Consider the following 14,919-nt stretch of genomic DNA (forward strand, 5'->3'; position numbering starts at 1 on the left):
ATCCGAGAATATTCTGGGGAAAAATCCTAAAAGTAAGACTAGTCCTCAATATGTAGAGAAATGGGAACCGCCTCAATATAACTCTATCAAAATTAATGTTGATGCATCCTTTATAAACATAATATCCAATATACGAATTAGCATAATTGCACACAATGATAAATCTAAATTCATAGGAGCTCAGGTAAAATCTCTCAGAGCTAGAAATAGTGAAGAAGGAGAAGCTATGGCAATTTTACTTGGCATTGAATGGGCAAAAGAAACAAATCTAACATCCATCATTATAGAAAGCGACAACAAGAACCTAATCCTACATTTAAACAACAACAAGCATGCGGTGCAATGGCAATCTCTTACTCACATAAGGAAAATCAAGGAATGCAAGAAGGCGTTCAAAATGATCAAATTCAATTATATCAGGAGAGAGTTGAACTCGAATGCAGACCTACTGGCTAGATGGGCAAGGAAAAAAGAGAGGAATAAAGTGTGGAGAAATGTTCCATGTATCCTAGTCAATAAATATTGTAATAACATTTTGCTTTAATTTATGAGGTCTAGTTTAACAAAAAAAAAAAAAACTAAAAAGTAAAGGAAAAAAAATATAAAAAAGATTAGTAATTGTTTGATGTGCTTTTTATTATCTTCTAAACGAATCGAAACTTAAACGAAATTCAATATTGAGAAATAAATTCAAAGAAGCACAAACAAATTCAAAGAAGCACAAAATCGAAATTTTTAAAATTCAGATAACACAAGAAAGACGATTGAGAAGAAAAAGTACTAACCTTCCCGGCGTCGACTGAATCTCCAAACGAATCAAAACTGTAAGAAGCACAAAAAGATTTTGACAATTGATCGACTGAAATTCTTAAAGAACATAGGACAGATACAGAGAAACACAAATCGATTGAGAAGGAAAAATGCTTACCTTGCCGGCGTAGATTACCAAACGAACGAAGGAAAAAAAGTTCTCAAAAACAATTGATCGTTTTAATGGAGTGAAATGAAAAGAGGCACATCCGTGGGTAGAGATGTGTCTGTCCGAGCTATAGCCACTAAAAAGAGTGATTCAATCCAACGGTGGATAATAGGGTTGATGTGGGACGGACGACCGGATTTATCAAGGGGTTAGTCCCAGTCACCACCCATCCACCTGTTTTATTATATAGACTAGATATAACCCGTGCCTCCGGCACGGACGCTCTCCCTGAGCATTTTAAACGTCACAACGCTTCGCTCGTTAAGCATGATAAGTTTTGTCTGTGTGTTCAACTAAATAATTAAGAAGTTGAATCTCTGAAATTATGTAATTAATCAAATCATGAAATATTTATTGAATTAGTTGGGTAGAAAACCAACCAATTATGCTACTTCTAACAATAAAACTATCGTTATGTGATCGAAAAATATTTTCTTTATAGACAAAGCCATCAAAAACTTCTCAAGAAGTTAAAGATGTAAGAATTCTACAATTCCGCACCAGTTAGACAATTCTCGTATTATGAGGTTAAGCTAAGCAACATAATTTATTTTGTAACAGAAATCCCAGTTGGTGATTTATATCAGAAAAATACGATTTCCAACATATCAACCAAGAATATGAATTGATCTGACATATAAAACTATAACCATCGACAATACTATGAACCTAATGTGCATTTCCTATGTCAAAAAAGCAGCGCCAATGTTAACTTTTTTGTATTGATTAACAAAGCCTAGGAATACAAAAAAAATAGTCCAAAATACACTGCCGCTAAAAATAGTGTACCCAAGAGCTATAACCCTTGCGTATCGGATACTCACGTGATATGTTATCGCGCAAGGTACCTATACCATGTATGTGATGTGAATAAAATTATATGATTCGCAAGTATTTCTGTGATTTTAGATGGTGTAGAAATGGTGAAGTAAATGTTTTTTTCTTCAATCCGACCTTGCGAAGAGAAAAATAGTACAAAATCTAGAGTAGTTTTCGACTGAATATAATCCCCATGGTTATGTAAGAGAAACATATTATGGTAGCCTTAGCACAGCAAAAGAGAAAAAAAAAAGTTCGCAAGTTGTAGCGCAGATGAAAGGAAAAGACAATAAGCCTGAACAAAAGCATAAGTAAACTTCAAAAGGAATATAATTGAGACTCAAAACAGTAAATCAAAGCATGAATAACCCACTTAAACACAAATTTTAGTATTAAGAACACAAATTACTATTAATCAAGCCTAATTTAAAAGCAAATCACAAACAAACAATTCTTGAAATTTGTCAGTTATGATCAGACTAAAGCAGAAAGAGAACACAAATTACTGTTAATCAAGCCTAAACCCCTAATAACCCAAACAAAAATCATTTCGTACGATACAACATAATAAGACACAATCCTTGTTCATACTGGTAATGGAAGACACAACTAATATTAATTAGAAACATACATGAGCAACTTGACTACAAAGAAGCAGGTCGGACAAACCGAAGAGATTCAGAAGTATATTAATCGTAACTAAGCTTTACGATTCAAATAGAGTTTACGGTAAATTATTGTTCGCCATTTGAGCTGTTGAGTTCACAAATGAAGAGGGAGAAGGAGATATTCCAAGAATACTTCTCAGCTGAAATACAGAGAAGAAAGAAACGGGTGACGTTTGACGATGCTCGGTTACGAGTCGTAGTCCACTGAATGGATATCAATGAAATTGATCATAGTACCAAATTCACAACTATTCTTTTTATTTTCTTAACATCATCCCCTCGTTATCTTCTTCTGTCTTCCTGGTGAAAGACAACAAAAATAAGAGATCATAAGAAATAACTATGGAAGAATAAGATCTTTCAATTTTTCTATTAGAAAGACATGTAATTAGGTGAAGCAACATAACGTAATTAGGTGAAGAATTGAAAATTGCATAGATACAACGGTAACAGAAAAAATATCAAAAGAAACGGTAGGTGCGGTGTGGATCTCTCTGCTACTAATAGAAAATAGACTATAAAAACTAAATGTATTTGGCAAAAAAGTTAGGTAGTAAAATACTTATACTTAAATGTATCTCTATCTTATTTGACGCAAGTAGTTAGAATCTCAACTGATTACTTACATGCGGTAATTTTACTGTACAAAATTACACTCAAGAAAAATAATAATCATAAAAAACGTATTTCAAAGATAGATACCTCAGTTGATTCTTCGTAGCTGACCACTTCGGAATACTGATTTAATGGCTCCATTCCCAACTACAAATAATAACATAAAAAAATATTAGATTATTAGTTTGGTCACAGTTTAAGAATAAATACGTTCAACATAAATTACAGCAAAGGAGCAGGGGAAATCATAAATCAAAATACCAAACAGAAAAAGTATTCAAGCAATCAGTGATGGAATCCGAATAGGTAAAGTTTTCCATTTCAAATCAATGAGTTGGTTTATCAATTACCTTCAATAAAATGAATTTCATCTAAGAATATGATTGAAATATCGGAGAAGGAAAACAAACAACCTAGAAAAACGTAATCAACCCCAAAGGTGATGGTTGTCCATTTAAGATTCTTGGAGAACCTGCAAACCAGATCAATTAACAACCATAACATCTTATCTTAGACTAATTGTATATTCTCAACATCCATTCCAGACTTAGAAACAAGAGAAAAACCAAAGACCTTCTCTGCTGGAATTGTTACAAACTTAGAGTTTACACATAAAGTTCATGCCGGAAACACCAATACAGTTCTTATTTGATGTGTTTCCATCCTACAAGGGCATCAAATATGATACACATTTCTTGTTTTTCATCTAGAATCAAGTCAAAGTTCACATTCTATAGAGTCTCTCCTTAAAATGAATCGTCCAAGTCCTATTAATAGACAATGTGTCTCTCTAAGAAAGGAGATTTACTTTTACAGGAAAAATAAATCCCACTGAAAAATGATCAACACACTATTTAATTTAATTCATCTCAGCATCAAATAAATCATTTTACCTCTTTAGGAAGAGATTTAGGTTTCCAGAAACACATTGGCAAAAAGAAAAAGAACTGAATAAAAGAGGGCTAGATATACCTGTAAGAAACTCGATTTGTAGAGAAACATCATAAAACTGTTCCATCTAAGAAGGATAACAAAGTAAATATTTAAGTAAAACCGTAGCTTGTGATTTCGGCCACATAAACCAAATGGGAGTTTTGGAGCATATTTCAATGAAGATGAAGATGGAGGGATAGAGGCGTTAAGGATATGGGTAGGGTAATTGGAAAATTGAATAAAATTAAAGATGAAGATGGAGGGATAGAGGCGTTAAGGAGCTCGGGGAAAGAAGATGAAGATGCATTTAGAGTTTACACATAAAGTTCGGCGTTAAGGCGTTGTGCTTTATTTTGGGGCGCTAGTAGCACTGCCCATTGAGAAATTGAATGAATTGAGGGATTTTTTTTGTTGAGAGTATTGAGGGAAATTAAGACCAATGGGGGTTTTGTATTAAAAGAACATAATGACCAATAGAGTTACGTACCGATAATGGAAGGCCATGATTTATAATGACATAAATGAAAGGCTGAGATTTATCATGGGTTTTTCCCAGTCAGCACTCTTCAACCTGTTTTATTATATAGATATCTATTTAAAAATTTGTATATATTTATATTTATATTTATATCTATTTCAATAAAACTATAACTAAATAATGAATTCATAGATATATAAATATCTATCTAATAAAACATCTATTATATAAAACGCAATGTTTTTTGTTGACTAGGACAAATCAAAAGACAAATCCGATCGTTGGTTCCAACTTTGATAAAATACTCACCCTTTGATCTATTACCCACCCTAAAATTGACAAATTTATTCACCCACGGATTAATACATTAGTCTCTCATTAAATCAATGGCCAAAAGTTATTGCAAATAATTGTAACGTCACCCACTCATTAAATTTATACATAACACTCTCATCAAATCAATAGTCAAAAGTTATTGCAAACAGTTGTAACGTCTCTCTTTACTATTTATCAATCTCTCATATATCTTTAGGGTGATATGAATGAGAATCACTAAAATGAATCTAGCCCATCATTTTAGCATGGTTAGTGATTTTTAAGGTGGGGTGAAATTAATGGGAAGAAATTAATTAGAAGAAGCCATGTTGATGCACTAATTCATCTCTAGCGGTCGTAGTTGGTTTCTAGCTAGACACTACGACCCCTATATCAATCGGACTTGATGATCTTCTTCATCAATTGTCCTAGCCTACATATTGTTCGCATTTCCATCTTGATCGAAGGACATCTCCTTCAACTCCTTCAAAATCTTCGATGAATATTGAGCCGCTATAGAGATTAACAATCTAATTGTTTCCCAACGAGCAACGGGAGCAAATACCTCACTATAATCAATGCCGACTCTTTGCTTGTAACCTTTAGCTACAAGTCTTGTTTTATATCTTTGGACTTCTCCACTTGCATTCTTCACTGTCTTATACACCCACTTTACACCAATAGGTTTATATCCCTTTGGTAAACTTGTCAATTCCCAAGTATCATTTTTTTCAATTACATTAATTTCTTCATTCATTGCATTTTCCAATTTTTTTTCTTGGATGACCTCTTCATAACTAATAGGATCACAATCCATGAGAAAACAACACAAGTTCAACTCTTCTTCATTGTCCACAAGAGATAAATCAGGCCGTTTATTCAGTTTATCATTTAATGTTGACCTTTAGATCTCTTACCTTCTCACAAAAAAATATATTTGTTCACCTTCTCTTATTAAATGTAGGGCGAGGCTTTAAAACCACACAAATCGGGCCTTTGTTTTGGGAAAGTTTAAATCCTGCCCTTTATTACATCCGTTGTGTCTCTATGCAAAGAGGACTCTTCAATTCCATCTGTTACTTCTCTTCAATTCCCAGATCCCCTCAAGCGCCTCTCCTGCCTTGATTTCTCTCGTTATATCTCATCTCTATTTGGGACAAATTTCTTTAGTGGAAGATCTTGATCAAAAGCGACGGAGCTACAAGTTAAGGTATTAGTCAATCTTCTTTCTCTTAATTTTTTTTCTTTTACTTTATTGCTATGGGTCCTTGAGTGAAGGTTTTCTGGGATTCTAAGTGGGGAAGTGTTGTTTTTTCTTTTGGATTTGTGATGAGTGATGAAAATAACTCATTTGAGTCTCTTAATTTGGGTTAGTTAGTCCAGTTCGAGCAGTTACTCTCATGAATTGTGTGTTTCTCTTGTACAGGTGTCTTCTACGGAATTGAGCACAGAAAGTGGTTAAAAATGGGAGAAAGAGACACAAAAGGGTAGTTTGGTCATTTGCTGGTCCTGGAAATCTTAGCCAATATTGATACTCCAATGAGAAGTAGAGTCGAAGACGAACTCGTGGGCGAAAATAGAAGTAAAATCGGACTCCGGACGAGCTAATTGGAGCGAGTCAAAGCTTGGGTTAAAATCTAGTCAACTTCAGAACAATCAAAGACACGTGGCTTGCAATCCGACGGTGGGAGTGATATTTCGGTAGAGTGTTGTGTCAAATCGGCGTGCCTCTGGCATTTGTTTGAGTTGTTAAGTTCCTGCAACGCGAAGCAAGATAAGCAAGTAGCCCTCACAGATCTAGCGGTCGGTTCATGCTTAAAGACACGTGGGTCCATCTAAGGCTATGGTGTAAGAGCATCTCCAATGGAAAACTCACAAAAATCTCTATTCATCCTATGTGCCAAGTTCCAATTGAGATTCTCACTCCTAGGTGGCCTTAATAGAGATCCTCAATTTTTTTTTGTCTCCAATGCAAAACTCTAAACATATCTTATTTACTTATGTGACATAGTTATTTTTGTCAATAAATAATTAGTTATTTTAGAAAATATAGAAGACTCGATTTCTATTGGTTGAAAATCAAATATTGATGAGTTGGACAATTAGAGATATCTCAAGAGGACACTCTAGAAATAGAGTGTCCTCTTGAGATATCTCTATTCCATCCTCGACACGCCATCTTAGAGATCCAAATAGAGTGTTGCATTGGAGAGGAGTTTTAAGAAAAAACTCTAAAAATCCTAAGTGGCACTCAGAGGTTCTAAGATTGAGTGTTGGATTGGATCTAACACCCGCTACGCTGTCAGTGAAGCACCATATCAAACTCTTTGATCCCCAACAATCACGTGGTGATTGATCCCCACATTCTCTGGTTTTACAATTTGAAAATAAGAATAAAAGGAAAGAAAGATAATGGAGAATATTGGGAATTATCAAAACAAGGAAAGAAGAAGAACGGCAATAATAATCTTGGCACCAGATTGCTTGGACGTCCCTCTCACTCTCTTATTACCATTTCTATTAGAAGAAGAAAAGGAAGGAATGTTACAAAATCTCTTTCTCTTTCACTTCTTTCCTTCTTTACTAGATACTACAAAGAACGTAAATAGAAAGAGATAATCATCTCTTGAGAAACCGAGAATGGGAAGAGAGATGACAAATTTGATTGAAGATTTGTAAAGGATAAGAAGATTACAGATTTGGCTGGATATTTAGAGAGAGAAAGAGACCGACTGGTTTTGATTTTCTTTCTCTCAAAAGAGATAGCTGGAGATTGAGAGATGGTTGGAGATTTCTCACAGTGAGTGAGAATTTTATCAAAGATAGAAAGATATAAATTAAAGAGAGGTTTGTGAGATTGGTTTAGAGAGAGAAAGAAATCGTGGACAACAAGGATGGAAGGTGCTAATGGAAGAAATTATACAGATTATAGACAGAGAGGGACAACTTCAACTAATGTTCTCTCTTATATATATTGAAGAACAGAGAGAAGGGATCTTATCTGATCTTTGGAGAAGAAGCCTCTCGAGCTCAACCAAACCAGAAATATTAGAGAGAGAGATTAAAAAGAGAAAAACAGAGACATCATCATTTTCATCATCTACTTCTGTTCTCTTCTTTATATTTTATTTCTTTTTTGTGAGTGAAAAGAGTAATTAAAGAGAGAAAAGAGTAATTGTAGAGAGAAATTACAGAGAGAGAGAAATTACAGAAATAAAGAAAATCAACAGAGTCTTCAATCTTCTTCTTCTCTTTTTAATCAATTCGGATTAATTTTGTTATTCTTCTTATTCTTACTTTACTGTTTGTATTAGTGAGAAAGAGAAAACATAAAGAGTGAGAAGAGAAAGATAAAACAGAAAGTTAGAGAGAGAAAGAGAATTGGAGAAGGTGAGAAAATAATTTTCCCACAGGGAATCCATTTCCGGGAAGACGAAAAAATCGTTTTCCCTGAAGGTGCGTTTGGCAGAATTCTGGGAAAAACAGAAGGAAATCACTTCCCTAAGGCCCTGTTTGGTTTGAAAATAGCTGAAAAAGTTGAGTTTCCTTTCATTCTCTCTTATTCTTCATAATTGTTTTAATTTCATATTATGATTAGCTAACCATCTCATCTAGGGCTAGGATGAAACCAATTTTTAAGCTTTTGGAGACCAATTTTTGTGCGATTAATTCTCTTGATTGTGTTTAAAAGTTTAAGTTGTTTTAGTTAGTTAAACTTGTTTTCTTTTCATTGTCTATATTTTTAGTTTGATACACCATGCTTAGATTAAATTCTTTGATGGTGTATGCTTATCGATTAATAATCAATAGTTTAGAGATTTGTTTTTCTAAATACAACAATTACAAGTTTATGATTATCAATCGGGTTTTAACGAATACATCTTCCGGAATTCGGGTAGTTCATTACCTTGAATTTTGAGTTATAAAAAAAGAGAGTTGATTAGATAATTATTGGGTCTGAATGTGATTTTATGTGGTGAACTCCTAAACCCTAGGTCCTCTCCCCCACTGATCCGTTTACCTTTTTAATCGTTTTAATATTTTATTTATTTTATTTCAAAACCAAAATAAAAAACCAAAACCCGTACTAATTCTAAGTTTTAGAATAGTTTAAACTAGTCTCTGAGGAATGAACTGGTCTTACCGGAAATATTACAACTTGACACCCGTGCACTTGCGGGTGTAGACCTATTTAGGGTAACCTTCTAGGCCCATTAATACTTAGTGTTAGGGTCAACATAAAGTACTGGCATTAGCATTTGGGTCACAGACAAACGGTTATTAACGATCATCTCTAGTCAACTGTTAGTCTGTGACCCAGACCCTATAACAGACAAACTCTTGATCCAAATGCTAATGTCAGTATTTTTCTTTGACCCTAACATTTCCAGGATGGTCTCTCTCAAAGTTTTTCGTTTGTTAGTTTGTTTTCTCTCAAGAAAATTTCTCACTAAATTTATTTTATTATTCGGAGGACATTTTGTAATTACTTATAGAATCTGATGATCTAAAAAATGGTCATCGGTTGACTAAGATCAATGAGTCAAGAAAAGAATGAAAGGGTGTGGGTCAACCTGCGTCATGTCAACAGGTAAGTTGAATCCGAAGGGGTCTGCCATTTAAGCCCAAAACTAGGGGGTCACTACGATTGTCGTAGGTGCCTTTAGCCCTGTCGTGACTCAAATAAAACCAGGTCTACCCTTGGATATACGAGAAGGATAGGGAAGTCTACATAAGCAGGGTCGATACCTTTATCCCGAAGCATGGGGAGGTAGAAGTGCCTCACGCTTACCGACTTAATCCCGAATATAATCAAAGATCTCATTCGGCGATGATCTTAAGTATTTATTAAACTTGGGTGTCTAGAGTCTTCCAAGGATAAAATATCTCCTAAATAATCGACAAACTTGGAAACATATCAATTAAGGATCTTTAAACAGGGGAACTCCTAAATTTCAAAAGATACGGGATAACCTCATAGGTAAACCATAATATCTTTTGACTACGATATAGTAGTTTCGATCAAACACGGTGGATCCTAACCACCTCAATTGCACCGCCTATCAACATTCAACCAAAGTAGCCTATAAAAGATCATCAAATCGCCTTGAAGAAGGTACAAACTTGACGATTCACTCAATACTCAATTCTTTAGCTGTAAGGGCGATCTAACTGTTTTGAGCGTCAGAGAGATTTTCGAGCTCCTTGCAAGTTTTCTCCCAGATTCAAAGGAGCGGGAGCATAATTGATCGTAGCGGTCTTCAACGTAGCAGTCTCATAAATCACAGTGGGATCCAGCATCGCGAATTCATCATTCTGGCTGATACCGGATTGACAAATTTTGACATCAGCAGAATCTGACATATTATGTTTCAAAGAATTGCTTTTGCCCATAACGTACTTAGATAGCAAAATTTGACATATTGTATTTAAAAGAAGGTCGCAGTTTTGGAGCATCCAAAAAAGTTTCCGAGGGAATAAATACTTGATCAATTAGATTTAACTTAAGGAAAAACTACATTTTGATTTCAAAAGTTAACTTTTTTATTTTTTGCCATTTCTTTTTCTCCCTATCTCCTCGTGTCTTTCTCCCTTACTCTCTTTCTCCCCCACTTTCCAGCAAAAGAAAGTGTTTCCTTCTCCTCACTCCTTCATCTGAGACGAAGGGGACCTTAAAGGAGGGTTTCAGATGGACGAAACACTTCCCTTTGTTGATAGTGAAAGGGAGAGAGGGAGAGATAATGAGCCAGAGAGAGATATATAGAGCGAATGAGTTGGAAAGAAATAGGGAAAGGGAGAAAGAATGAGAGAAGAATAGAGAAGCAGAGAGAAAAAGAGAGAGAGATGGAGGGAGGCGAGGGGGGAGAGATAATATGTGGTCGAAAATTGTGGTGATGAAGGAGAATAGAAGGTGAAGATTAAGATACATGCAATTAAGAGAAAAATTGGCTAAACATAAAGATGCTCCTAAGTCAATCTTGAATGATTAAGTCTTTATTTCCTAAACACTTTCTTGGATGCCCCAAAGCCGCGACCTAACAAAATTATTCGTGCCCTACGAACACGGGTTATATGTAGTCGTAACGGAATTCAGGTCAAAAAGCTGATCTTGTACTTGTACTTTTCTCTTTATAAATCCTCACTCTTAGGGATCACATTTGAAGTTTAAAGAACACATTTTTCCTTTTTTTTTTCCCTAGTAACCAAAAACTACCAAAGTCGTTGGAAAATTTTCTCCTTCACTAGGAGTGCGTCCCTTATGACACAGTCGATGTTGCTTATCTGCGTAGACAAATGCAGGTTGCTGGTGATATCGATAGTTTTAGATTATCTATGAGATTTAAGGTGGATAAAAGATCTATCAGATCTTATATAGACATTATGTTATCGCTGAGGTTTATATTTATTTCATTAGGATTTTGATACTAATAGTTATCTTATAAGGGAGTTTTTATTATACGAAATTGTTTAAAGTTTCGTTGGATCGGCATATTATGTTTTATATATGAACTACCTTGAGAATACATTTTGGATAGTTTTTGTTAGCCGATGAATCGTATAGGTTTCCTATCCGTTTACTCCTTACCTTTTAAGTTGTAACAATAAAAGAAAGTTTTAAAGCCGTCTCTTTTTTTAGTTCAACTAAAAAAAAGACGTCTCTTTCCTTCACAAGCTTCGACACAATTTTACTTCGAGGGAGGCGCCTTTAACACTTATAGAGTGCCTTTTAGATCTCCCTCTACCAATAATTTGTCTAATTTGTTTTTCACAGTTTCACTCATTTAAAAGTAAAAAAAAACTTGGAAGAAGGATGGTGGACTTTTTGGTGGTTCCAAAGAGAGAAGCACAGAGAAACAAAAGTTACCTCCGCCCACCCCAAGACTCAAAAAGTTAGAGAGAGAGAGAAAGAAGAAAGAAGAATCAACTCTACGCAAAGAAAGAAGGACTCTAAAACGAAAGGAAGAACAGACAGATTGGGTTTTCCTTTTCATTCTTCTCCTACTTTCAAATTCCATCTACTTGTTTTGACTCAAAGATACACCCCTTCCTTACCCATCTCTTCTTCTATTCTCTCTCTCTCTCTAAGTGTTTTTAGAGAGAGAAAGTAAAAGACAAACAGACATAGAGAGAGAGAGAGAGAAGCCATGGCAGAGCTTGCTACCCAAGCTGAAGTCTACTCCCCTAAAACCCTAACAGTATGGACATCTCTCATGAACTGGTTAGCTTTCTTCTTTCAGATCTTTGTTCAGATCGTTAGAGGTACACCCAATTCAATGACTCAAGTTCTTTCATTTGTTGGTCTTCGTCAATCCTTGATGTCTTCCTCTTCTTCTTCTCCTTCTTTCAAACCCTTGCCCACTGTTGAACTTCCAATTATTGACGATTCAACTCCTGCTAGCATCCAAGATGAGAATCCAAGCATTGAGAAACTTACGGTATGCTCAATTTCGATCTGATTTGCTAATTTTCCCCATTTGTTTTTTCTTCACTCAGCTTGATTGATATAATTAATCTGGTTAGTACTATGAATTTAGTCATTGGAATTTGATTGTTATTGATGAACATATAATTTGGTAGTTCAAATTGAAGTTGATTTCTTCTTTTTGGGTGAATCAAACTTGTCAATATAATTTATGAGGGATTTAAGGGCTACCCGTTCATCGAATCACGGGTATTTCGTTCTTTCGACCTAAATTCATTATCACATCTAAGTATCTAACATTACATGAGGATGAAAGATTCACAATGGAATTGTTATCATCGCGGACAAGTATAGTCCTTGAGCTAAATATTCTTTACCCGGTTTGTATTTGTCCGTGAGGTGATGAAGGAATACCCAACTTGGCTTCCAGAGTCGAAGCTGCTTGCGATTATGAATAAAGGACACTTCAATACTTTTGTAGTTCTTCGTCCTATTCAAATGTAAATTGATCTCAAGTTTGTAATCAACTTGGTTACCTAGAAATGATTTGATGGATTTATATCTGAATGTAGCTGGGACTTGGGATCGTCTGATGTACTAGAGTAACTTACATATATGACACTCTAGTGCATCGCATGTAGATATCTCGAAATCCCCTAGAAAGTGCTCCAATATGATTCTTGTAGGACTAAAACGCTGCTTTGAGAAACTTTCTCAATAATATGTTAGTGAATAATAGTTTAGATATCTTGAAATCCCCTAGAAAGTTCGAGGTTGATCATGTAAGTACTGATGATTATGCACAAGTAATTGTTGAAGAATTCATCTAAAAGTGTCTCTTAGACCCTAGATAATCTTCTGGGCTCTTCTCTCAAGGAGCACATTCCGAATGCAAATTTTCCTTAATAGTTTAATTGTGCTCTAACTTCTGTATTATTTACTGATTTCATTTTTATATTTTTTACATTTTGTTAAAAAGCTCGTATGTCAACTGAAATAACGGGATTTTCTTCCTACTAATATGTTAGTTTAAAACAAAAATATAATATAAGACGGGATTGTCTTCCTACTTCATTCAATTGATTGGTTTATGATATAAAGCCCTACTTATTCCTCCGAACAACTGCAGATTGTTCTCGATTTGGATGAAACTCTAGTCTGTGCATACGAAACATCTAGCTTGCCTTCTACTGTCCGCAATCAAGCTTCAGAAGCTGGCCTGAATTGGTTTGAACTCGAGTGCCTGTCTTCGGACAAGGTCTGCTTACATAGATTACTTGTTTATTTAATTTACTAATTAGCAATTATGTTACACTGGTGAAACTTACTAGATAACCCATTGTCTTGGCTGAAGGAAATTGATGGGAAACCGAAGGTGAATAATGTTACGGTGTTTGAGCGTCCGGGTTTACATGAATTTCTAAAACAAAGTAGTGAATTTGGCAACCTTGTGCTCTTTACTGCTGGCCTTGAAGGTATGCATTTCTTTTATATTCAATATCCTTTTGTTTTACTTTATGTTCTTTAATTCTTCAGGCTCTCGTTTTTCATCTTTCACTAGGTTATGCTAAACCACTTGTTGACATAATTGACGAAGAAAAGCTTTTCAGCCATCGTCTTTACAGGCCTTCGACAACTAGCACGTAAGTTTATGATTCAACATGTTTACATCAAATCTAAATGACTATATGTAACATCGATAGTCTTTTTTAGTCTTCTTTTGCCGTTCGCATGGCACCCGGATAGTTCAGTCACTTAGTGACAATATCCTTTTTGTTATATTTCAATAGAACATTTAAGTTTACTCTGAATATAACTACGGAATCGATTTTGTAGAAGTTTCAAATCCGAGACAAAATTTAGTTGGTTTGATGAAATTTGTGTAATTTTACAATTCACAGGAAGTATAGGGAACATGTGAAAGATCTCTCTAGCCTATCAAAGGATCTTCGTCGAATCGTTATAGTTGACAACAACCCTTTCAGTTTCCTATTGCAACCTCTGAATGGAATACCTTGTGTTTCATTTTCCCCGGGCCAGCCTTACGATCAACAGGTACAATAAACTATATTGGATATAAATCAAAGATTTAATCTTATATCTCTCGCTTACTCACCAGTTTGCTTTATAAAATTTTGGGTGTTTTCAGCTTTTAGATGTCCTGCTTCCTCTTCTAAAGCACTTGTCTCTTCAGAAAGACGTAAGACCTGTACTACATGAAAGATTTCATATGCCTGAATGGTTTCAAAAGCATGGAATTCCTGCTTCTGAATGGACATAATATGAAGAAGCTTACACCAAGAAACTGAAATTCTTCTCAAGGCATAAACGTGCGAAAACGGACAGTGCCCAAGCCTACAACCTTGATACTATTATTATTTCTGCACTTCTTCTCGAGGTCGATTACTTCATCTGTCTGTAAGATTTCAACCCATCCATTTTCTTTATCTTCAACTCCTTGTTGCTTAAAAAAATTGTTTATATGCTTTTCGTTTGTGGGATTTCATTCATGTTGAGTTCTGAAAGTTGTTCTTGATCAGAAAATTTACCAGTTGTACATGTAACTTTAAGTTGTTATCGATAAAACGGGGCACTTCAATATATTTATATTTAATGAAGGCATTGCTCAGCAACATCATGGTCAAGTTTTGGGTTAATTTTTCAGTTCTTAGCCTTTTCGACTCTTTAT

General features: G+C 35.0%; 1 protein-coding gene across 1 annotated transcript; it reads left to right on the forward strand.

The window, feature by feature from the left end:
* The first annotated feature begins 11,569 nt into the window (after positions 1–11,569).
* On the forward strand, positions 11,570–14,863 carry LOC147549986 (Haloacid dehalogenase-like hydrolase (HAD) superfamily protein). The gene is made up of 6 exons (XM_086667748.1): positions 11,570–12,243; positions 13,360–13,488; positions 13,585–13,705; positions 13,792–13,873; positions 14,132–14,285; positions 14,380–14,863. The coding sequence occupies exons 1-6, from the start codon at positions 11,953–11,955 to the stop codon at positions 14,509–14,511; spliced, it is 909 nt and encodes a 302-aa protein (XP_086523874.1). The 5' UTR covers positions 11,570–11,952; the 3' UTR covers positions 14,512–14,863.
* Positions 14,864–14,919: the final 56 nt, after the last annotated feature.

The sequence above is a fragment of the Eschscholzia californica genome, unplaced genomic scaffold, assembly GCF_041429995.1.
Source record: "Eschscholzia californica isolate CP2 unplaced genomic scaffold, dmEscCali1.0.p SCAF_3, whole genome shotgun sequence".
Classification (NCBI taxonomy): Eukaryota; Viridiplantae; Streptophyta; class Magnoliopsida; order Ranunculales; family Papaveraceae; genus Eschscholzia; species Eschscholzia californica.

Coding starts and splice junctions, on each gene's coding strand:
- LOC147549986 (XM_086667748.1), top strand. CDS start 11,953: ATGGCAGAGCTTGCTACCCAAGCTGAAGTCTACTCCCCTAAAACCCTA. Junction 13,706..13,791: donor CTTTACTGCTGGCCTTGAAG/GTATGCATTTCT, acceptor ATCTTTCACTAG/GTTATGCTAAACCACTTGTT. Junction 14,286..14,379: donor GCCAGCCTTACGATCAACAG/GTACAATAAACT, acceptor GGGTGTTTTCAG/CTTTTAGATGTCCTGCTTCC.